Source organism: Puma concolor, chromosome C1, assembly GCF_028749965.1.
Source record: "Puma concolor isolate L17-30 chromosome C1, mPumCon1.1.hap2, whole genome shotgun sequence".
In the NCBI taxonomy this organism is placed as follows: domain Eukaryota; kingdom Metazoa; phylum Chordata; class Mammalia; order Carnivora; family Felidae; genus Puma; species Puma concolor.
In genome coordinates, this window is record NC_141674.1 from 112,279,429 (window position 1) to 112,303,876 (window position 24,448).

Below are 24,448 nucleotides of genomic sequence, written 5' to 3' on the forward strand. Positions count from 1 at the left end.
CCTCCTTGGACTTGTAGGGCAGCAGTTCAGGCCCTTGGAGGCTGAAGGACCGGGGTGTGTACATGTGGGTGTTGTAGGGTGTATAGGGGCCTGAGAGCTCAACTCTTGTCACACTAGGAGCTCTGGGCACATGTGAACGGGAAGGTGTCAAATCAGTGGTCCTCAAACGTTATGGAGAGAAAAGGCACTAGGGGGCTCCTTAAAATGTAGGTTCCAGGACCCCACCGCAGAGAGAGTAATTTGGTGGGTCTGGGATGGGCCTGCTGGGCGATTCGGACTCCAGTGACCACTGGGCTGCACTCTAAGAGATGTGTGAACCAGCCACTCACACAGCGCAGTGGTTCTCACACTTGTTTAGGCTGCCAAACATCAGGAAGGCTTTGTTCTTGTTGGAGAATACCTTATATTTAATCTCTTAATACTAAAATAGATGCTTTTTGGCCTATACTATACTAAGTAATGTCTGAAGGAAATTTCATAAAAGAAAAGACTTTGATAGAGAAAATTAAACCTAGGTTTAATTAGGTTGTCTTGCAAATTTAGGAAGACTGTGATGAGCCTAGCTTAGCCATGGAAGGCCTTGGCCCAAGTTTTGGGAGCTATTGTCATTGACGTTGCATTGGAAGAACACGGAGATTACCTCATGACCCAAGCTCCCCATTTTACTGATGACGAAACTGAGGCTCAGAGAGTTGGAGCCACTTGCCACAGTCAGAGAATGACAGGTGCATGGCATGACCCAGGCGTCTTGACTCCTTCCTGCATCTCCTGCCCCCCCATATCATAGAGGGGCTTTCCTGAAGCCTCACAGAGTTTAGAGCAGAGTGCTGAGGGGATGGGACCTTGATGACAGTGAGAGAGAGGGCGTAAGGCACCATGGAAGCCTGGTCAGCCTGGGAGGGGTGGAGAGGGATTCTGGATGGTGGGTGCTTGGGGCTCTCTGAGAGCTGGAGAAGTTGAGGGGCTACTGCCCAGTGGGAGAGGACGTACAGGGAAGTGTGGGGGGAAGGCACCTCTCTGGAGTTGGGTGGCTCAGGTCAGGGAAGCTTGATGGCCGGTGTGTGTAAAGGGCCATTCCCACCTCTGTCGGGATGTGTTGGCTGCTGGCAAGGTTCAGGGGTGTCACCAGAGCAGCCGTCCTGGGGACCGTGGGACGCTGGCCCATCCAGTTGTGTCGGAGGTGAGAGGCAGCTCAGTGAGGTGTTGATTCCAGGGCGAGTAGTGCCCGGTTCAGCTGTTTTCTGTTTCTGACACTCTGGGCAACCTTCTCAGCCACGCCGAGCTCATTTCCTTATTCACAAAATGGGCCAAATGCCTACTTCTTGGTTGTGTGGGGACTAAGCAGTGTCCATACATGGTCTGTGCCGATGGGCCGGGAGCTGCTGTTGTCTCTGCTCTGCTCTGAGTGTCTGCCCTCGGCTTTTCAGGAAGGTCTTAGGCTCCATAAAACTCTGCTGTACATTGTGTGGCCACATCCCGGACAGGCTGAGGCCATTTCCTACCAAGGGTCATTCAGGCAGGCGTGGAGCTCACTGCTTCCCCTGCTCTGGCTGCCCGAAGGACCAGAGGCCACTGCGAGAGCAAGAGAGGCCAGCCTTGCCCGATGCTCCTGTTGGCAGAGGGTCAGAAACAGGGTGTTTGGTGGCAGTGATGGGGTTTTGTTTGGTGCTATTAACATACAAATGGATCTGCTTCATTTTTTTTTTTTTTTTTTTTTTTTTGCAAGAGAGAGACATAGTGCAAGCAGGGTAGTGGCAGAGAGAGAGGGAGGCACAGAATCCGAAGCAGGCTCCAGGCTCTGAGCTGTTAGCACGGAGCCTGCCTGACACGGGGCTCGAACTCACGGAGTGTGAGATCATGACCTGAGCCGAAGTTGGACGCCTAACCAACTGAGCCCCCCAGGTGCCCCATCAGAGTTCTCATTTCTACTTGTGCGAATACAGAAAGGGAACATCGCTATTTGTAATTGTCAGGGAAAAAAAAAGAGAGAGAAGGCACACGTAAACTGTGTTAGCAATGTGGAGGAGACAGCAAAAAATGCAGTTGTCGATTTTTTTAAAATTTATTTATTTATTTATTTTGAGAAAGAAAGGGAGGGAGAGAGTGAGCACAGGAGGGGCAGAGAGAGAGGGAGAGACAGAGAATCCCAAGCAGGCTCCACACTGTCAGCACAGAGCCCAATGCAGGGCTTGAATTCACGAACCATGAGATTGTGACCTGAGCCGAAGTCAGATGCTTAACCTTCTGAGCCACACAGGCGCCCATGTGTGTTCTGACACAGGTCTTTAGAGCAAGTTGCTGTGTTCCTGAGCCCACTGGTGGCCTGGAACGTCAGGCCACGGCCGCTTGGTCGGGGAGGTTATTGCTTTAGGCTGACGCATACTTTGGTGCTTTTTAAAACTCGTTCTGGAGGTTGTCTCTAGTTTTATCCTGAGTGGTAAGGCTGGTTCTCCTTCTGGACCGTAGAAATGAGAAATGGGATCAAAGGTACAGATCAAGAATATTTAATATTTTTTTTAGCGTTTATTTACTCTTGAGAGAGAGAGAGAGACAGACTGTGCAGGCTCCAGGCTCTGAGCTGTCAGCACAGAGCCCGACATGGGGCTCGAACTCACGAACCATGAGATCATGATCTGAGCTGAAGTCAGAGGCTTAACTGACTGAGCCACCCAGGCGCCCCCAGATCAAGAATATTTAAATTAAGGAGAAATTAAGGACATTTATCACTGAAGCCTGTTGGAATGATTCACCTGCCCCCCACCCCCCGGCGGTGTGCTCCCCTGGGTCTGTATCACCTCAGATCCCCAGCCGGAGGGAAACCTGGGATTTCACTTTATCTCTCTGTCCTCCTTGCTCCTTTGATTTGTTCTTTCCCTCCACCTAAAGAGGAAGCAGAGGAGTTGGAGCTTTGAGATGGCTGAGAAAGCCTAAGTCATTTGAACATCGTGTCTGCATACCTTTGTCATGTGAGCTTCACGGTTGCTCAGTGGACAGACCAGGCTCCTGTGCAGGACCTGGTGCTGCTTTCAGAAGCATGGCATCTCCCTTGCACCGTCCTGACGGGGATTGGCGTCCTGCCTACTTCCTGGGCTCCCTGCAGCCCGCGGCCGTCACGGGCAGGTGAGGGGCCCTCATTTGGAGCACTGCGAGTCCTGTACTATCCCAATTTTGAATCCCCCTTCTCTCTTTCTCTTCTTAGTTGCTTCAGCATTTTGAGATCAAGACATCTTCTTGGACTAAAGCAGTTCCTGCCAAAACCCATGGGCTTCTGACGCCAGGGGGGCCCATCCACGTGCGTTTTGTTAACAGAAAGTGATCCTGGATTTTTAAACCCAGCCAGCCGCCTGCCACAAACCAGTGTCAACTGATGATGGTGGAGGAAGGAAATCGTCACTTTCAGAGGCTGTCTTGCTGATAAGCTGGCCTCCCTCCATGTTTTGCAAGACTCCTAAATCTTTAGGCAAAGTAATGTGAAAAGATTATTTGGCTTTTGCAAACCAGAGCTGCCTTTTCTTTGGGGAAATGGCTGTTTAAAAACCAGTGGCACTGAATTCTCACGTCTCCTATGTGGTCTTACTTGATATTCAGTTAGGCGTAGTCTCCTATGCATTTCTGCAAGGAAATGTTGGCTTGCTTATAAATTCAGTGCTTGAATATATGTTCTGTAATGCTGCACCAGGACCCTGTCAGGAGGCAAGCTCAACTTATTGTTTCTATTCTGACGAGGAAACGTGTCTCTGTAAGACCACAATTATGGGAAGAAAGCGCCAGAGTCAACATTTTATCCTGAGCAGGGCTCAAAGTTAAAAGAACCATATTCTTACTTTTCTGTCCAAACTGGTGCTTCCTTTTCCAGTGACGGCTCCTAAAGAAGTTGAATGTTAGTTTTTGTTTAAAAGAAATAATCAATAAAATAGAGAACTCCTGGTGAAACCAAGAATAATTGGGTTTTCTAACCGAGTGTAAACACTGAGCAGATGTATAAGAAAGAAAACCTGACAGGGTGGAATGTCATAGTCTCGGCTGAGAAAAATGAATTACAGAAGCATCGTGGAAAACAGCGTAACTTTAGTACATTTTTATTGCGAGGAAAAATAAACATGTAAATGGACATGCTGTAGATAAAATAATATTTTTATCTTCATGGTGTTAGTTTAAAGTTCTGGACTGGAAACGTGATCCAGCGGCTGGTGCTTATGTAAGGCTCCAAGTGGATGCCTTGGGCCTCGGCACTGTTCGCTCGTGCCAAGTTCTGCTGCCTCTCCTGCTACTTGCTGGTCGCTAATAAGAAAAAAACACCATTTGATAACATTCTCTCTGCATGGTCGTGCTTGAAACTGCTTGTTCTCAATCCCATAAATCTTTGCCCATAACGCTTCCCCCAAATCACTTCCCTACGAATACATACCGTACGTCTCCCCTGCCTTTAGTTAGTCGGGTTGCAAAATAACCCTCCAGTAAAGTAGAAATCATATTCATTTCACATACTGTTTTTGTTAAAGTATGTAACAATATTAAATCTGTGTGAGAAGACAGAATAACTGTAGTATGAGAGCTGTAAAAATATGTACAGTTAAATATGAAATGATGTCCTAATAACTGACAAAATGTTGGATTACTTTGAGGTATGTAAGCTTTTATAAACCAGCTATGATTCTATTCTGTTTGTGACTGAAATTAAAAAGAATTGAGACTAAGCAACCTGAAGGGACCTCTTATTCTACAAGGCACCCCCCTCCCCTCTTCCCCCGCCCCCCGCCCCGTGAACTCTGGCCCTGCCTGGCAATCGGCACACGCTGAAGAGCTGGAGTGCAGGTCAGGTGGATAACCGCTGCTCAGCTCTCCGTCTCATGAAAAGAGGGACAGACAGACCTTAGGAGCCTCCTGAGGTGACGCAACAGGAAGCAGATGGCAGGGACTATCAAGTGTTCTTACCAAAGAAATGGAAATTGTATTGGGGAAGCCTGTAGGTTTACTACCAGCTCATCGGAAACACAGAGGAACAAGTTCAAACTCCACGACAGTTACCATATGGTTTCACTCATAAGTGGAATCTAAAAACAGAACCCAAATGAATAAACAGACCAAAAGCAGAATTGGACCTAGAAATACAGAGAACAAACCGGTGGTTGCCACAGGGAAGGGGTGGGGGAGGGGCAAACAATGGGTGAGGGGGTGTGGGAGGTCCAGGCTTCCCATCATGGCATGAATAAGTCACGGGGACAGAGGGCACAGCCTAGGGGATATAGTCTGGTCCTGTGATAGTGTATGCTGGCAGACGGTAGCTATGCTTGTGGGGAGCACAGTATAATGTATCAACTTGTCCAGTCACTGTGTGGTGCACCGGAAACTAAGGTAACATTGTGTGTCGACTAGACTCAAATAAAAAAAATGGTTTTGAAATGAAAAAAAAATAAAGTGGTCCTTAAATGGAAAAATTAATAAATAAAATACACAACAACTTAAAAAAACAAAAACAACCCCCTGAAAAAACAACTCCAAGCAGATGCAGTCAGTAGAATCCAGAATATAGTGAGGTCTACGACCAATAAGTCCATTTTTTTCAGCAAATAAGTGACAAGGAAAAAGAAAAAGAGGAAGGGGACTGTTGTAGATTCCGAGAGATTTAAGCAACCTATTGACCACACGTGATACCGGATTTGGTTTGGATCCAGATTCGAGTAAACCGCTTGTACAGAAACATTTAAGAGACAATTAGGGAAATTTGAACACTGTATTTGATGATATTAAGGAATTACTGGGGTGTTGTGGTGTGATAGTGGTAATTCTTACGTTAAAACGAGGGAGAGAGATACCTAAATGGTATCTCATTTATGGATGAGCTGCTGTGATGTCTTGGGTTTGCGGTAAAACAGCACCGTTGTGGAGGGCCGGTGATGTGGGGGCAGGGGTGGAGGGTGCGGGGAGGGTGAAGTGAACCAAGGCTGGCCCAGTGTCGATAACTGTTGGAGCCGGTGAAGGTGGGTGGAGGATTGATTGGTGACACTATTCCCTCCGCTTTGTGTATGTGTGTGAGCATTTCCATAATAAAAACCTGTCTTCAGAGGCCAACGACTGGATTGATTAATAACCTTATAGTTCACTTCTTTTTCATGACTATTCACTCACCAGCCAAACTGACTATAAGCTAGCTTCTTCAGGGAGCCACACCTCTTCTTTCAATGAGTGTCAGAAATGATCGATTTAACTCACTATGGGACAGCCGCTGTGCTGGGATTCGGGGGACCTGGCGGCCTGGGGTCAGCCAGCTTTGAGAGCTGGGGACAGATCTGGAGCTGAGCAGGGGACACAAGTGGGTGAGAGCTCTGGGTGTGAGACCACAGAGCGGGAGTGCCTGCAGAGTGCGTCCCCTGCCTCAACGTTCTCCAGCTCTAAACTCCATTTCTTTTATTTAAAAAAAAAAATTTTTTTTTAAACGTTATTTATTTTTGAGAGACAGAAGGAGACAGAGTGAGAGCAGGGGAGGGGCAGAGAGAGAAGGAGACACAGAATCCAAAGCAGGCTCCAGGCTCTGAGCTGTCAGCACAGAGCCCCACGCAGGGCTCGAACTCCCCAACTGTCAGATCATGACCTGAGCTGAAGTTGTATGCTTAACTGACTGAGCCACCCAGGTGCCCCCTAAACTCCATTTCTAAACATGTGCCGGTCAAGTAGAAGAGGTCTGTACCTCTGTACCTGGCAGGGCTGCGAGACGACTGAGGTGCCTGGTACCCAGGGAGAATCAGCTCGAAGCTGCCCCATTTCCCTTCTCCAGCGAGCAAGCAGGGCCCCCAGCACGGACAGTTGACGGGAGGAGGCTGGCCGTCCTCCAAACCGAAGGAAAGCTGAGCAGCCAAACACCAGGAAGGACCAAGGGCCCCGGGCTGCAGGACCTGTGGGCAGCCCTCTCCCAGCCTGGGGTTCTTGTTCCATGAGGTGTGTGATGGGCTTGGCCGGTGACAGGCGCCCTGACCCAAGGTCACTGCTGGAAAAGAAAAAAGTCTCCAGTTACTTTTAGCCACCATATCGCTCTCGTTTAGTACTGAAAATATCCAGTCCCGTGTGAAGAAAACGTCCCTGAACTTCACTCACATCCGAGCCCTCTGCACCCTCAGCTCTGGGCAGCTCAGGGAAGCCCATGGAGGGACGGACAGGTCGGTGTCTGTCTCTCCTGCCATGTCCTGAGTCTGGAGCTGGCAGAGGAACAGGAGGTGGCGGGAAGGGGAAGGGTGGCTTCTGCCTTTAGGCCCTTTGGGCCTGAGCAGACATGCAAAGCTGACTCTCACTCCTCGGGCTTTCCTGATGAGGAACCTCCAACTGTCGCTGCAAGAAGCAGGCAGTGCCCCTCCTCCAGGTGGCTTCTTACAAGTGCCCCCCGGCCCTGGGGCACACGGGGTCCACTTCTGCCTGGGTCCCCTGGCCCCTCCAAAGTCTCCCCTTGGGCAGAATCTAAGCCCCCTGCCAGACTCTGTTGTCCCTGTTCTTGATGGACACAGTTGCTTCCCTGTGTGTCCGGGCTTGTGTGGGGAGTCTTTTGGGGGTGAGCCAGGCACCAGTGCCGGTACCCCAGAGCCTGCAGGCAACGAGCGTCAGCTCCCTCTGAGTGGCTCACTCAGGCTGGGGTGAGGAGGTAACCCCAGGCAGGGGCTGGGTGAGCCAGAGTGCGGGCTGCTTGTCACCTGCTGCCTCAGCTCAGAGAGACACAGTCCTGTTGCCTTGGTCACAGCTGCTCTCACAGAGACCTTGTTATGCGCCTTCCACAGGACTCCAGGAAGCCACTCGGACTGGTCCTAGCTGACACCGGGGACAGGACAGGACCGTACTGGACAAAGTGGCAGGCATGGCTGTCTGCTCCAGCGCTTTCTTACTTTTGTGGATAAGGGTCAGAGCTGTTACCTGGAACAGGCCCTCTGAGCCCTGTCTGGAGTGGAAAGGGGGCCACTTACAGCCTGCCTGTTGTCACGTCTTCTAATTCTATGACCTTTTTTTTTTTTTTAAGATTTTATTTTTAAGAAATCCCTACACCCAAAGTGAGCCTTGGACTTGTAACCCTGAGATCGAGTGTCTCATGCTGTACTGAGCCAGCCAGGAGCCCCTCTATGACCCTCTCTTGATTTAAATTGCTAATTTAATTATACCATGATCTGTATGATGTTGCTGAAACTTGCTCTGTGGTCTCAGACAGGGTTAATGTTTTTAAATGTTGCATGTGTGCTTGTGGGGTGCAGGGCTCAACATATGTCTTATTAGGCCTGGCTTGGTGTTGTGTTGCTGAGAACAGCTGTCTGCCTATTAATGTCTGAATGCCAATTATTGGAAATGCTGTGTTCAAAATTCCCAGTACAATTGTGGGTTTATCAGTTTTTGCCTAATATATTTTGAGGTCATGTTATTAAGTGCATTCAAGTAAAATGTTTTATTTTCCTGGTGAGCCATCCATATGTCATTACCATTATTGTTATCACTGATCGCCTCCAGGCACTTTTGCCTCAAAGTGCATTTTCATCTGCCATTTACGTAGCTACTGCAGCTTTATTTTATTGCCTGGCATTTCTGTTCCTTGTTATTTCCCTTCTACCGCCCCGGCCCCCGCAGTTCTTTTATTTTCAGTCTCGCCATGGTCTTATGTCCTGGATGTATCTCTTGTAAGTGCAACATAGCTGGATTGAAAAACAGTCCCATTTGGTTACCTCTGTCATTTGACTCTTTTTAAGTAGGTTTCATGCCCATCACGGAGCCCAATGCAGAGCTTTAACTCACAACCCTGAGATCAAGACCTCAGCTGAAATCAAGACTCAGATGCTTCACTGACTGAGCCACCCAGGCATCCCCCATCATTTAACTCTTAACATTTCTTGTGATCACGGATACATTTGGATTTACCTTACGTTTTATTTTGTGCTTTGTGCTTAACTTCTTCTCTCCCTCCCTCTTCTTTCATTTTCCTTTCCTGACGTCTTTTATGATTTGAGTTTTCGTTCCCTTTCCCCTCTCCCCTGGCTTGCCAATGATGCATTCTCTTCCTACTCTTTTAATGATTATCCCTAAACTTTTTTTTTTTTTTTAAGATTTTATTTTTAAGTACTCTCTACACCCCACATGGGGCTCAAACTCACAACCCCGAGATAAAGAGTCACATGCTCCACCGATGGAGCCACCCAGGCTCCCTTTCCCCTAAACTTTTAACGTTCATACTTTACAAAGTCTGCAATTAATCTGCATCTCCACCTTCTCCTCGAAATGCAGGGACATCGGCAGGGTTTAATTCTGACCCCATGTTTCTGTCTTACCTGTTTCCCTTGCCCCATGTTTTAGTTTCACCTTTTTACATCCACATTATTTACTATCATAATTATGGTTTTATAGTGTAAGTACTCATTTAGATTTATATATTCACCTGGTTCTTTGTCATCCATTTATTTCCTGCATCTCAGATCCTTTTTCTGGTTTTAATTTCTTCCTTCTGAAGTACATCATTTAGAAGTTGTAGCTGTCAAGATCTGTTAGTGGTATACTAGGGATGTTAGTCGACATGATTGCAGTTAACCCTGCTGTCTGGCATATTTGAAAGTTGTCAAGAGAGTAGGTGCTAAGAGTCCTCATCACAAGGAGAAAACTCTTTTTTTCTTTTTTTCTTTTATTTTTTTGTATCTATAGGAGACGAGGATGTTAACTAAACTTATCGTGGTAATCATGTCACAGTATATATAAGTCAAATTATTACATCATACACTTTTTTAATTTTTTATTTTAAAGTTTATTTGGAGAGATTGTTTTATTTGAGAGACATTTTATTTTGAAGTTAATTTTGAAAGACAGAGAGAGAGAGAGAGTGAGCATGAGCAGGGGAGGGGCAGAGAGAGTGGGAAAGAGAGAACCCCAAGCAGACTCTGCGCTGTCAACACAGAGCCCAATGCAGGGCTCAAACTCACGACCCTGAGATCAAGATCTGAGCTGAGATCAAGGTCGATGCTTAACCAACTGAGCCACTCAGGCACCCCTATGCTGTACACTTTAAACTTATACAATGCTGTCTGTCAGTTTTATCACAATAAAACTGGAAAAAAATTCTAAGAAAAACCCTATATGAAACAAAACAAAACAAATCTATTGGTAGGAAACTCAGTTTTGCCTGGAAATGTCTGTTTCATGCTCCTTTTTTTTTTTTATGGTTTTAAATTTTATATAAATAGTACCATACTCCACAACCTGCTTTATTCTGCCAACATTAAGTTATGTATTCATGTTGTTACATGTAGCTCTATTTCTTTCATTTGAACTCTCCATAGTATTAATTATAGTAATATAGCACAGTGTATTTACCTATAGACTTGCAAGATGCTTTCTCTCTTTTTTTTTTAATTTATATCCAAGTTAGTTAGCATATGGGACAATAATGTTTTTAGGAGTAGATTCCAGTGATTCATCCCCTAGGTATAACACCTCATCCCAACAAGTGTCCTCCTTAATGCCCCTTTCCCATTTAGCCCATCCCCCCCACCCACAACCTCTCCAGCAACCTGTTTGTTCTCCATATTTAAGAGTCTTTCATGTTTGTCCCCCTCCATGTTTTTATATTATTTGTGCTTCCCTTCCCCTATGCTCATCTGTTTTGTATCTTAAATTCCACATATGAGTGAAGTCATATGATATTTGTTTTTCTCTGACTAATTTCGCTTAGCATAATACCCTCTAGTTCCATCCACGTTGTTGCAAATGGCAAGATTTCATTCTTTTTGATGACCGGGTAATACTCCATTGTGTATATATATACCATGAAAGATGCTTTTTCAACTAATGGTTTATTTTAAAATGAGAGTTACTACTATGCTTTTTTTTGTGAAAAAATTCAAACACCACACATATAGAATAATGAGCCTCATGTATCCAGCCTCAACAATCAACTCATAGTTAATAGCTTTACATTTATCTCTACTTACTAGATTTTTCTGAGATAAACGCTATACATTATATAGTTAAATGTCTTAATAGTTCAATGTACATCTCTCAAACATAAGGAATATTTAAAACAGATAACTGTAATATCACAATAACACCTAAAAAGTTAACAATGATTCATTATTATTATGAACTATCCAGTCAGTGCTCGAACATCCAATTGTCTCTTGAATATAATTTTTTTTTTTCATTTCTTTTCAAAAAATTTTTTTTTATTTTATTTTTTTTTATTTATATATGAAATTTATTGTCAAATTGGTTTCCATACAACACCCAGTGCTCATCCCAAAAGGTGCCCTCCTCAGTACCCGTCACCCACCCTCTCCTCCCTCCCACCCCCCATCAACCCTTAGTTTGTTCTCAGTTCTCAACAGTCTCTTATGCTTTGGCTCTCTCCCACTCTAACCTCTTTTTTTTTTTTTTTTTTGTTCCCCTCCCCCATGGGTTTCTCTTAAGTTTCTCAGGATCCACTTAAGAGTGAAACCATATGGTATCTGTCTTTCTCTATATGGCTTATTTCACTTAGCATCACACTCTCCAGTTCCATCCACGTTGCTACAAAAGGCCATATTTCATTTTTTCTCATTGCCACGTAGTACTTCATTGTGTATATAAACCACAATTTCTTTATCCATTCATCAGTTGATGGACATTTAGGCTCTTTCCATAATTTGGCTATTGTTGAGAGTGCTGCTATGAACATTGGGGTACAAGTGCCCCTATGCATCAGTACTCCTGTGTCCCTTGGATAAATTCCTAGCAGTGCTATTGCTGGGTCATAGGGTAGGTCTATTTTTAATTTTCTGAGGAACCTCCACACTGCTTTCCAGAGCGGCTGCACCAATTTGCATTCCCACCAACAGTGCAAGAGGGTTCCCGTTTCTCCACATCCTCTCCAGCATCTATAGTCTCCTGATTTGTTCATTTTGGCCACTCTGACTGGCGTGAGGTGATACCTGAGTGTGGTTTTGATTTGTATTTCCCTGATAAGGAGCGACGCTGAACATCTTTTCATGTGCCTGTTGGCCATCCGGATGTCTTCTTTAGAGAAGTGTCTATTCATGTTTTCTGCCCATTTCTTCACTGGGTTATTTGCTTTTCGGGTGTGGAGTTTGGTGAGCTCTTTATAGATTTTGGATACTAGCCCTTTGTCCGATATGTCATTTGCAAATATCTTTTCCCATTCCGTTGGTTGCCTTTTAGTTTTGTTGGTTGTTTCCTTTGCTGTGCAGAAGCTTTTTATCTTCATAAGGTCCCAGTAATTCACTTTTGCTTTTAATTCCCTTGCCTTTGGGGATGTGTCGAGTAAGAGATTGCTACGGCTGAGGTCAGAGAGGTCTTTTCCTGCGTTCTCCTCTAAGGTTTGGATGGTTTCCTGTCTCACATTCAGGTCCTTTATCCATTTTGAGTTTATTTTTGTGAATGGTGTGAGAAAGTGGTCTAGTTTCAACCTTCTGCATGTTGCGGTCCAGTTCTCCCAGCACCATTTGTTAAAGAGACTGTCTTTTTTCCATTGGATGTTCTTTCCTGCTTTGTCAAAGATGAGTTGGCCATACGTTTGTGGGTCTAGTTCTGGGGTTTCTATTCTATTCCATTGGTCTATGTGTCTGTTTTTGTGCCAATACCATGCTGTCTTGATGATGACAGCTTTGTAGTAGAGGCTAAAGTCTGGGGATTGTGATGCCTCCTGCTTTGGTCTTCTTCTTCAAAATTACTTTGGCTATTCGGGGCCTTTTGTGGTTCCATATGAATTTTAGGATTGCTTGTTCTAGTTTCGAGAAGAATGCTGGTGCAATTTTGATTGGGATTGCATTGAATGTGTAGATAGCTTTGGGTAGTATTGACATTTTGACAATATTTATTCTTCCAATCCATGAGCAGGGAATGTCTTTCCATTTCTTTAAATCTTCTTCAATTACCTTCATAAGCTTTCTATAATTTTCAGCATACAGATCCTTTACATCTTTGGTTAGATTTATTCCTAGGTATTTTATGCTTCTTGGTGCAATTGTGAATGGGATCAGTTTCTTTATTTGTCTTTCTGTTGCTTCATTGTTAGTGTATAAGAATGCAACTGATTTCTGTACATTGATTTTGTATCCTGCAACTTTGCTGAATTCATGTATCAGTTCTAGCAGACTTTTGGTGGAGTCTATCGGATTTTCCATGTATAATATCATGTCATCTGCAAAAAGCGAAAGCTTGACTTCATCTTTGCCAATTTTGACGCCTTTGATTTCCTTTTGTTGTCTGATTGCTGATGCTAGAACTTCCAGCACTATGTTAAACAACAGCGGTGAGAGTGGGCATCCCTGTCGTGTTCCTGATCTCAGGGAAAAAGCTCTCAGTTTTTCCCCGTTGAGGATGATGTTAGCTGTGGGCTTTTCATAAATGGCTTTTATGATCTTTAAGTATGTTCCTTCTATCCCGTTGAATATAATTTTTAACATGGTTTGAATCAGTTCAAATAAGGTCTATTCGCTAAGATTGGCTGATTTGTCTCAAGTTTTTTTTTAGGGTTCTCCTTCGCTTCTTTTTTTTTCTCTTCTTAAAATTTCCTTGTGATTTGTTTGTTGAGGAAACCAAGTCATTTGTCCTGTGAAATCCTCCACAGTCTGAATGCTGCTGATGTCATCCTTCTTGTATCATTTAGAATGTTCTTCTACTCTCTATTTTCCCTGCATATCTGTGGCTGGATCTAGAGGCCACCCTCATCATTAAGTAATTGAGCTGAGTAAGAAACTCCACATTGGTAATTATTCTCTCTCAACACTTTGAAGATATTATTGCGTTGTCATGATGCTTTGGTTATTGTTGTTGAGAAGTCTGAGGTCAGTGTAGGCAATTTATCTTTTCTGTCCAACTGTCCTTGGCCTTGGAGTCCTACGATTAAATTATTTTTATTTATCTTACATAGAGCTCATTATAATCCCTGAATTGGAAGATTCATGTCCTTCATCAAATCTGGAAAATTCTCAGCCATTACTTTTTGAAAAAATTTCTTTTTCCTTTTCTCTCCGTACTCTCTTACAGGAACTTCTATTAAATGTAAGTTGGCTCTTCTCATTTTGCCTTCCATGTCTCTTATCTTTTCTTTCAGGACTCCCATCTCTGTCTCTCCTGAGTGGTATTCTTAGGAATGTCTTCAGACTTATTTTCCAGTTTATTATTGTTCTTTCAGCTGTGTTTTATATGCTACTGAACACATCCATTGAGTGTTCCATTTCAATAACCATTGTTTTCCATTCCATAAATGCTATTTAGTTCATTTTCCTGCATGCCTGGTAACATATTTTAATAATATCTTGCTCCTTTGCTACACTTTGATTCCTTCCTTTATTCTTGTTTAAAAAAATGTTTATTCATTTTGAGAGAGAGAGAGAGAAGCGTGTGCACAGAGGAGGGACAGAGAGAGGGAGAGAGAGAATCCCAAGCAGGTTCCCACTGTCAGCGCAGAGGCTGATATGGGGCTCAAACACAGGAACCCTGAGATCATGACCTGAGCCTAAATCAAGGGTCAGACACTTAACTGACTGAGCCACCGAGGCACCCCCGATTCCTTCTTTTATTCTTTACTAAATTTAAAGATACTTATTTTATAATCTGATCAACTTGTTCTGTTATTGAGAGTTCTTAGGAGTCCAGTTCAATGGCTCACTGTTTCCTTTGACTCTTGTTCACAATGGCTGGTTTCTTCACTTGCTTTGTGGTTTTGGATTATGCATCTCTATCGGCGGTGCCTCATCTGTAGAGCACATGCAGCCCAGATTGAGGGTGTGTTCATCCAAAGGAACTTTATATTTGCATTTTCCAGATGCATCCAGGGTATTAATGCTTGAGACTGCTATTTTCTTATTTCTTGGCAGTTGGTTTCTTGGACGATGAATGAGGGCACCTCTGTGGCTGTGTTATTCTCATGGGAACGTTATGAGACAGTCCGGACAAACTCCTTTGTCATTTTGCCACCGGAAAGATTTTTATTTATCTCTGAAGTCAGCCCTTTAGAGTCTCTGGCTTTGTGGGAGGCTCAGTTCTAACTCAGTGCTCAGGGCATGTCTCCTGCCCTCACGGCAGGTGGGCTCTCTTCCTTGTATTCTTCCCTCTCAATCCAGCATGTCTTGTATATGTTCCTGGAGCATAAGAGTAAAGAGAAGGATGGCTCCGGTGCCCCATGTGGGGCACGTTTTGGAACAAACACAAGTGCAGGAAGTGAGGTCTTGAATATGAATGATCTTGATGGGTTCCAGGGTCGGTGGCATCACACACGATGGCAGTGGCCAAACACCCCATCCTGTGCATTTCTTGGGAGGCCATCTAGAAGAGGCAGAAGATTTTAGTCACTGCCAAATGCTTTGTTTTCTCTAAAGGCTCTAATTTAGCTCTTGGATAAGAAAAACCCTCTCTAGAACTCTCCTGGCTCATTTCATGCTGAGGAGCCAACCCTGTGTCAGCCACTGGGCAGGCAGGAGAGCAGTGGGAGCAGAAGGCCCCATAGAGAGTGAACCCGCTGTCATGAGTAAGTGCTGGCCTCCAGGGCAGGTCTGCGTTTGTCGGAGTGGTAAAACCACGAGGACTCCCCGGGTACCCAGAGTGGGTTTTTAAATGTCAGGCATGTGGTAGGTGGTTGTGTTAATATTACCACCCATATGGATTTTAAATTATAGCCTCAGTGAAAAGAGAGGATTACAGCATGGCTTGCAGAGGCCTTCCTGGATCCCCCAGAGCCTGAGTGGGATCCGAGAGGCAACCACGAGTGGGCTGTTCCTGCAACGTGATGTCAAGACAACCCCAAGGGACCCCCAAGGATGTTTGAAAGTGCCTTCTTTGTGACAGAACATATGGCCAGAACATATTTCACTCAAAACTAAAATTTTTTTAAATGTTTATTTATTTTTGACAGAGAGAGAGAGAGAGAGAGAGAGAGAGAGAGAGTTGGGGAGGGGCAGAGAGAGAGGAAGACACAGAACTCAAAGCAGGGCTCCAGGCTCCACACTGCCAGCACAGAGCCTGACATGGGGCTCGAACTCACAAGCTGTGAGATCATGACCTGAGTGTTGGACCCTTAGCCGACTGATCTACCCAGGCACCCCTAAAACTAAATTTTTAAAAAGAAAACATACGAACTGTTTTGGCTTTTGGTGGAGTCAGAGAGAGACAAGTTACACCCTCCTCCAGGGTGTGGAAGCAATTTCCATAAATAGATTATTCCGGAAGAGCAGCATGGGGCTCTGTGAGCAAATGACCCCCTGCTCCCTGCTAGCCCTGCCTCAAGGGAGACCAGGGGACAGGAGCCATAACTGTGATCCATCCGGGCAGCAGGTGGGCACCAAAGTTGTGTCTCACTATAATCCCGAGCACCACTGCCAGGTGAGGCTTCCCCAAACACTTGCTATCCTCACCCTGCCCTAAAGCTCTTGAGATGAGTTGCAGGACGCTGGACACACCTCTGGGCTTTGATGCAGACACATGGAGGTTTGGGTCTGTCTAGAGCTCAGTTCGGTCCAGCACTTGACTCTGGCAAGCACTCCAGGACCTTGAGGTCTTCATGTAAACACGACAGATGGAATAGCTATCTTGCTGGGTCAGGGTTAGGTAGGAAGGATGCTGCGGGCCTTTCCCTGCAGTAATTAATGAAGCAGGTGGCATGGGTAACCAGTCAGCACTAACTGCAGTCCAGTAAATCCGAGGGGGGCCACGCTGATTTCTGAGTCACGGGTTAGTGTGGTTCTGAGGACAGGAACCACTTGTGGGCTGGTCCTGGGGGATTGAGCCATTCCAAAGTCATGGCTCAGATGGGAAAAGGGCAAAAGGGACTGGGGTGAAGTCCAGGTGGCCTCAGAGGCCACTGGCAGAGAGGAAGTGCACAGCATGGTGTGTGGGCTGCAGCTGGGCCCGAGTCCTGGCCTCCCTGCTGACACACTGCAGGACTTGGGAAGTGACCAGGCCTCCCTGTGCCCGGATCCTCACTGGCCCGCCTCTGGTGGCAGTGCTGACCTCTCAGAACTTCCTGGGAGGCTGTCTGGCCCTGGGAAGAAGGTCTATTATCATGATTCTCTCTGAGTCTGTTTCTTCCCTCCCTTCCCCCCTGCTGGCACATTCTGTCTTACCAGAGCCAGTGCTGACCTGCGGCTCCTGAGGACACAGCTTCTTTACTTTCCCATGTGGCCTTGATGCTCCCCATGGCTTCTGTTCCCCATCTCAGCTCATGCTGGAGCCAGCTCGGCCCTGGCTGCCATCTGGTCCCGTGCTGGCTCATGGGAGCTGACCATTGTGTTTTAAGCTATGCTCAGAATCAGTCATGGCAAACACGACTCCAGTGGCCTCTGATGCCAGCTTCCCGGAGTTGGGCCAAGTTTTACAGGTTAAGGACGCCGTCCTTTGCAAGACTGCCCTCACTTCAGACACCTGGCACCAGTTCAAGGGTCCCCAGGCCATCCTCACATCTGACCACCTGGCTACAGATTTAGGGGTTCTCACCACCCCCTCAGATTCAATAATTACTAGAAGACTCACAGAACTCAAGAGATTGCTGCACTTATGACTGCAGTTTTATTATGATGCAGGGATGCTAATCAGAACCAGTCAAGGTGAGAGATGCATCAAGGGGAGATGCCCCCAGGGATACATTATCTTCCTGGCACATCGACATTGCCGGCCAAGGAAGCTCGCCCGAGCTTTGGTGTCAGAGTTTTTATTGGGATTTCATTATGTGGTCATGATCGATCGAACTGGGGGCCATGTGACTCCATTTCCTGCCCCCTTTCCCCCCAGGGTCAGGCTGATGTCATATCACTCAAAATCCCAACCCTGTAATCACATGGTTGGTTTCTCTGGCATCACCAGCCTCCTTCCTGAGTCACCTTGCTAGCATAAACCATCAGGTGTGGTCCAAGGGATCTGCCATAGATAACACTGGGGACATTCCAGGGGTTTAGGGGCTGCCTCCCAGGAACCAGGGGCAAAGGCCAGACTGTTTCTCTATTATATATAATAAACTCCAAGTTAGTGCCCATTGTCTCTCTAACCACTGCTCCTTTCCATGGTTCCCCACCCCTGTTTCTAAGAGCAAACACTGGACAGACCAGATTCATCTTTCCCCACCAGGCAATGTCCCAATTTGGGAGTAAACCTCTGATCAAGTGTTGCTGGTTCAATCAAGGGGGACAGGAGATGGGACATCTAGTCTTTCTTCAACTATAGCCATGAAGTGGCCAATTTCCTGTCACTAGGGCTCTGGGAGCAGAGGGTACCCTGATTGGTATATTTGCTGTGTTAGGGAAGAAATGTCAGATATGCAATCAGGTGGGTGGTTTTCATTTTGGCTCCTTAAGGTGCTTTGACATCACACTTTTCTCCAGGGAGGCTCATCTTGTCTCTCTCTCTCTCTTTCTTAAAAAAATTTCTTCACCAGTGTTCTCAGTCTTGTGGCCCATGCACACAGCCTGCCCTGTGGGGTCTCCTTCCCACCTGTGGTTCACTATTCTGAGGCTAAGACCAAGGAGGTGGATCGAGTGTGTTTTCAGAAATCAAGACATCAACATTTTTCTTGGGGCGCCTGGGTGGCTCATTTGGTTAAGCCTCTGAATTCGACTCAGGTCACGATCTCGTGGTTCGTGAGTTCAAGCCCCACATCCAGCTCTGTACTGACAGCTGGGAGCCTGGAGCCTACTTCAGATTCAGTGCCTCCCTCTCTCTCTGCCTCTCCCCACTCATGCTCTGTCTCTCTCTCTGTCTCTCAAAAATAAATAAACATTAAGAAAAAGACAATTGTCTCAAAAACAACAAATATTATGAAGCATCTACTTTGTAGTAGGTTACGAGGAGGAAGAAGTGTATAAAGCTCCAGAATGGCTGTCTGATGGAAAGAACATGTGAGCCACATATGCAATTCTACAGCCACACTAAAAATGTAAGAAGACACAGGCCAAATTAACTTTAATCATGTGTTTTTAATTTCTTTTTAAATGTTTATTTATTTTTGAGACAGAGAGAGACAGAGCATGAATGGGGGAGGGTCAGAGAGAGAGGGAGACACAGAATCCAAAGGAGGCTCCAGGCTCCGAGCTGTCAGCACAGAGCCCGACACAGGGCTCAAACTCACAGACCTTGAGATCATGACCTGAGCCGAAGTCGGACACTCAACTGACTGAGCCACCCAGGCGCCCCTTAATCATGTGTTTCAAAAAATTTTTTAATTCAAATGAGTTAACAGGGTAGTCTTGGCTTCAGGAGTAGAGCCCAGTGATTCATCTCTTACATATGACACCCAGTGCTCATCCCAACAAGTGCCTTCCTAATGCCCGTCACCCATTTAACCCATCCCCCCACCTACCTCGCCTCTTAACCCAATAAACCCCAAATATATTTTCAATATGTAATTGATGTAAAAATTACTAATGAGATATTTTACAACTTGTTTTTCAATGTGTTCAAGATCTGCTGTGTACTTTATGCTCACAGCACAGCTCAGTGTGAACCAACCCCAACTCAAGTGCTCAACAGCCTTCTGGGGTCAATGGCTGCTGTATTAGATACACAACTACATGTTTATTATTTATATATATATATATATATATATAACATAATTTAATATATTTAATGTTATAACATATATATAGTATGTGTATATATAAACACATGTATATACGTATGCATATGTGTATATATACATGTATGTACATATATGATCTGTTTTCTCTTGTAGAGTAACAACATTGGAGAAAAGCATCCTCAGGAGGCCCCGAGCCTATATCCTGGTTCCACTGCTTCCTGGCAAGTTACTAGTCTTCCCAAGCCACTGCTTTCTTCCCCTGTGTCACACGGGTAATAATACCTACACAGAATGGTTGGGAGGGGTAAATGAGACTCTATATGGCACGGGGCAGGTGATTAATAAATAGCTTATTCCCCTGTTTTCAGAGACTTGAAGTAGGGACACGGATAAGGATGGTAAGTTGGATCCTGACCCACCTTGACCAGAATTACTCTCCTTCTTCTTCTTCCTCTTCTTCTTCTTCTTCTTCTTCTTCTTCTTCTTCTTCACTAGGAAAAAGTATTATTTTAACAATGTTATTAACAGTAGGTACTATACTTACTCCCGACCTTGAAGTTCCAGCTAATGCATGCTGGAAGCTAGATTCAAACCCTGGTCTGTCTCATGCCAGAGCTCACACACTTAACAGTTCAACATCCCACCTCCCTTCAAAACTCAGCTGGGAAGACAGAAGAATAATGAACAAACGTACAAAGGATCCTTAATTCTGTGAATAATTCTTTGTCTTAACTTAGCTACCTTATATTGATTAAATCTCTCAATAAAAATGTGTTTTAATGTCTGAAACGTGTTTAATTTGTTTTTTTTAGCTAAATATTACTTTTTAAAAATTAGTTCTGATAGGTGTTTATTTTTATTTTTTTATTATATCTTTAAAAAATTTTTTTTAAACTTACATGCAAGTTATTTGGCATATAGTGCACTAATGATTTCAGGAGTAGGTTCCAGTAATTCAACCCCTATGTATAATCCCAGTGCTCATCCCAACAAGTGTCTTCCTTAATGCTCCTTACCCATTTAGCTCATCCCCCACCCACATCCCCCGCAGCTCTCAGTTTGTTCTCTGTATGAGTCTTTTATGTTTTGTCCTCCTCCTTGTTTTTATATTATTTTTGCTTCCCTTCCCATATGTTCATCTGTTTTGTATCTTAAATTCCACATATAAGTTAAGACATATTTGTTTTTCTCTGACTAATTTCACTTAGCATAATACACTCTAGTTCTTTCCATGTAGTTGCAAATGGCAAGATTTCATTCTTTTTGATTGCCAAGTAATACTCCATTGTGTATATATATATATACACACACACACACACACACATTGTATATACAATATATATATATATATATATATATATATATATATATACACCGTGTGTGTGTGTGTGTGTGTACCACATCTTTATCCATTCATCTGTTGATGGACATTTGGGCTCTTTCCATACTTTGGCTATTGTCAATAGTGCTGCTATAAACATTGGGGTGTATGTGCCCCTTTGAAACAGCACATCTGGATCCTTTGGATAAATACCTAGTAGTGCAATTGCTGGGTTGCAGGGTAGTTCCATTTTTAATTTTTTGAGGAACTTCCATACTGTTTTCCAGAGTGGATGCACCAGTTTGCATTCCCACCAGCAGTGCAAAAGAGAGCCTCTTTCTCCTCATCCTTGCCAACATCTGTTGTTGCCTGAGTTAATTTTAGCCATTCTGACTGGCATGAAGTGTGGTATCATTGTGCTTTTGATTTGTATTTCCCTGATAATGAGTGATGTTGAGCATTGTTTCAGGTGTCTGTGAGACATCTGGATCTCTTCTTTGGAGAAATGTCTATTAATGGCTTTTGCCCATTTCTTCACTGGATTATTTGTTTTATGGGTGTTGAGTTTGGTAAGTGCTCTATAGATTTTGGATACTAACCCTTTATCTGCTATGTCATTTGCAAATATCTTCTCCCATTCTATCAGTTTCCTTTTAGTTTTGCTGATTGTTTCCTTTGCTGTGCAGAAGCTTTTTATTTTGATGAGGTCCCAATAGTTCATTTTTGCTTTTGTTTCTCTTGCCTCCAGAGACGTGTTGAGTAAGAAATTGCTGCGGCCAAGATCAAAGAGGTTTTGCCTGCTTTCTCCTAGGGATTTTAATGGCTTCCTGTCTTACATTTAGGTCTTTCATCCATTTTGAGTTTATTTTTGTGTATGGTGTAAGAAAGTGGTCCAGGTTCATTTTTCTGCCTGTCGCTGTCCAGTTTTTCCAACACCACTTGCTGAAGAGACTGTTTTTATCCCATTGGATATTCTTTCCTGCTTTGTGAAAGGTTAGCTGGACTCGCATTTGTGGGTCCATTTCTGGGTTCTTTATTCTGTTCCATTGATCTGAGTGTTTTTGTGCGAGTACCATACTGTCTTGATGATTACAGCTTTGTACTATAGCTTGAAGTCCGGGATTGTGATGCCTCCTACTTTGTTTTTGTTTTTGTTTTTTTTTTTTCTCAAGATTGCTTTGGCTATTTGGGGTCTTTTCTGGTTCCATAAAAATTTTAGGATTATTTGTTCTAGCTCTGTGAAGAATGCTTGTGTTACTTTGATAGGGATTGCGTTGAATATGTAGATTGCTTTGGGTAGTATCAACATTTTAACAATATTTGTTCTTCCTATCCAGGAGCATGGAATCTTTTTCCTTTTTTTTGTGTGTCTTCTTCGATTTCTTTCTATAGTTTTCAGTGTATAGATTTTTCACCTCTTTGGTTAGATTTATTCCTAGGTATTTTATGGCTTTTGGTGCAATTGTAAATGGGATTGATTCTTTGATTTCTCTTTCTGTTGCTTCATTATTGGTGAATAGGAATGCAACTGATTTCTGTGCATTGATTTTGTACCTGCGACTTGGTTGAATTCATGGATCAGTTCTAGCAGCTTTTTGGTGGAATCTTTTGGGTTTTCCATATAAAGTATCATGTCATCTGTGAAGAGTGAAAGTTTGACTTCCTCCTGGCTGATTTGGGTGACTTTTATTCCTTTGTGTTGTCCTATTGCTGAGGCTAGGACTTCCATACATGTTGAATAACAGTGATGAGAGTGGACATCGCTGTTGTGTTCCTGACCTTAGGGGGAAAGCTCTCAGTTTTCCCCCATTAAGGACGATATTAGTGGTGGGTCTTTTGTATATGGCTTTTATGATCTTGAGGTATGATCCTTCTACTTCTACTTTCTTGAGGGTTTTTATCAAGAAAGTCTGCTTTGTCAAATGCTTTCTCTGCATCTATTGAGAGGATCATGTGCTTCTTGTCCTTTCTCTTATTGATATGATGTATCACATTGATTGTTTTGTGGATATTGAACCATCCCTGCATCCCAGGTAAAAATCCCACTTGGTAGTGGTGAATAATTCTTTTAATGTATTTTGATCTAGTTGGCTAGTATCTTGTTGAGGATTTTTGCATCCATATTCATCAGGGAAATTGGTCTGTAGTTCTGCTTTTTAGTGGGGTCTTTGTCTGATTTTGGAATCACCACTTTAACCAGAATTCTAATCAAATCACAAGGTCACATCCAGTCAACAAAGACCAGTGTCTGTTGTGTGGGCTAAGGTTTCCAAGTGTGTAGCAGCTAGAAGGCTAGTTTCACAGGCTGTCTGTATAACCTTGTTAATGTATCAGAGTTATCCATGATCAATTACATTTGGGGAACAATCAGGTTTCTTTCCTGCAGGACTTCTCAAGGCCTGAATATGTTAGCATATTAGTAGGCTTTGTGAATCTCTAAAAGTGAGATATGTCCAGATGTATTTGACCATGTAGTCTTTTTTTTATAGAACATCTCAAGGAGAGATGGGCAACATCTTTTTAAGCTTCCTGCCATATATATTATATGTGTATATATAATATACATATAATATATTTATATACAGACATATATGTGTACACACACACATATATACTTTGTGTATGTTAAAAGAAATTTATTTTTATTTTTTAAATGTTCATTTTTGAGAAAGAGAGAGAGAGAAAACAAGTGATTAGGGAAGGGGCAGAGAGAGAGAGAGAGACAGAGGATCCAAAGTAGGCTCTGCTCTGACAGCAAAGAGCTGGATGCAGGGCTCAAACTCACAAACTGTGAGATCAAGACCTGAGTTGAAGTTGGACTGAATCACCCACGCGCCCCAACAAAAATTTAATTTCTCTTAGATGAATGCTTAAAAGAGGGATTTCAAGGTCATATAGTAATTACAATTTTAACTTTATAAGAGACTGCCAGACTGTTTTCCAGAATGGCTGCACCAGCAAAGTATGAGAGTTCCAATTTCTCCACATTTTCTTTCTTTCTTTCTTTCTTTCTTTCTTTCTTTCTTTCTTTCTTTTTCTTTCTTTTTCTTTTCCTTTCTTTCTTACTTTATTCATTAAATATTTATTTAGCACTCCACAGTGGAGCCATGTTTACCAAAGGTGGGGTCTCATAGACCATCAGCACCAGCATATCTGGGAATTTTTTTTTTCCTTTATAGTAAGTGCACTCCTTAATCCCCACCACCTGTTTAACCCACCCACCCCACCCACCTCCCCTCTGGTAACCATCATTGTTTTCTATGGTTAAGAGTGTATTTCTTGGTTTACCTCTCTCTCTCTTTTCACCCATGCTACTGTGTTTTGTTTCTTAAATTCCACATATGAATGAAATCATATGGTATTTGTCTTTCTCTGACTGACTTATTTCATTTAGCATTATACTCTCTAGATCCAACCACATTGTTGCAAATGGCAAAGATTTCACTCTTTATGACTAATATTCCATTAGTATGGAATAATATACTAATATACTAATATTCCTTTCATTTATACACCTTTCATGTATACACCTATACATCTTTCTTATCCATGCATCTATTTATGGGCACTTGGGCTGCTTCCATAGTTATTATTCATAATGCTGCAATAAATATAGG

At 43.7% G+C, this 24,448-nt stretch overlaps 1 protein-coding gene across 4 annotated transcripts in view; it reads left to right on the forward strand.

Moving 5' to 3' along the window:
* The window catches only part of CYP27C1 (cytochrome P450 family 27 subfamily C member 1), a 38,305-nt gene extending 18,504 nt beyond the window's left edge, over positions 1-19,801 (forward strand). For 2 of the 4 annotated variants that reach the window (XM_086718330.1, XM_086718328.1), the window contains exon 9: positions 19,664-19,801. In XM_086718330.1, the coding sequence (XP_086574456.1) occupies positions 19,664-19,786 (123 nt within the window). In that variant the 3' untranslated portion in view covers positions 19,787-19,801. Of the gene's footprint in view, positions 1-3,199; positions 4,702-19,663 lie in introns of those variants that run through there. The other 2 variants (XM_086718329.1, XM_086718331.1) reach the window with 1 other exon arrangement.
* Positions 19,802-24,448: the final 4,647 nt, after the last annotated feature.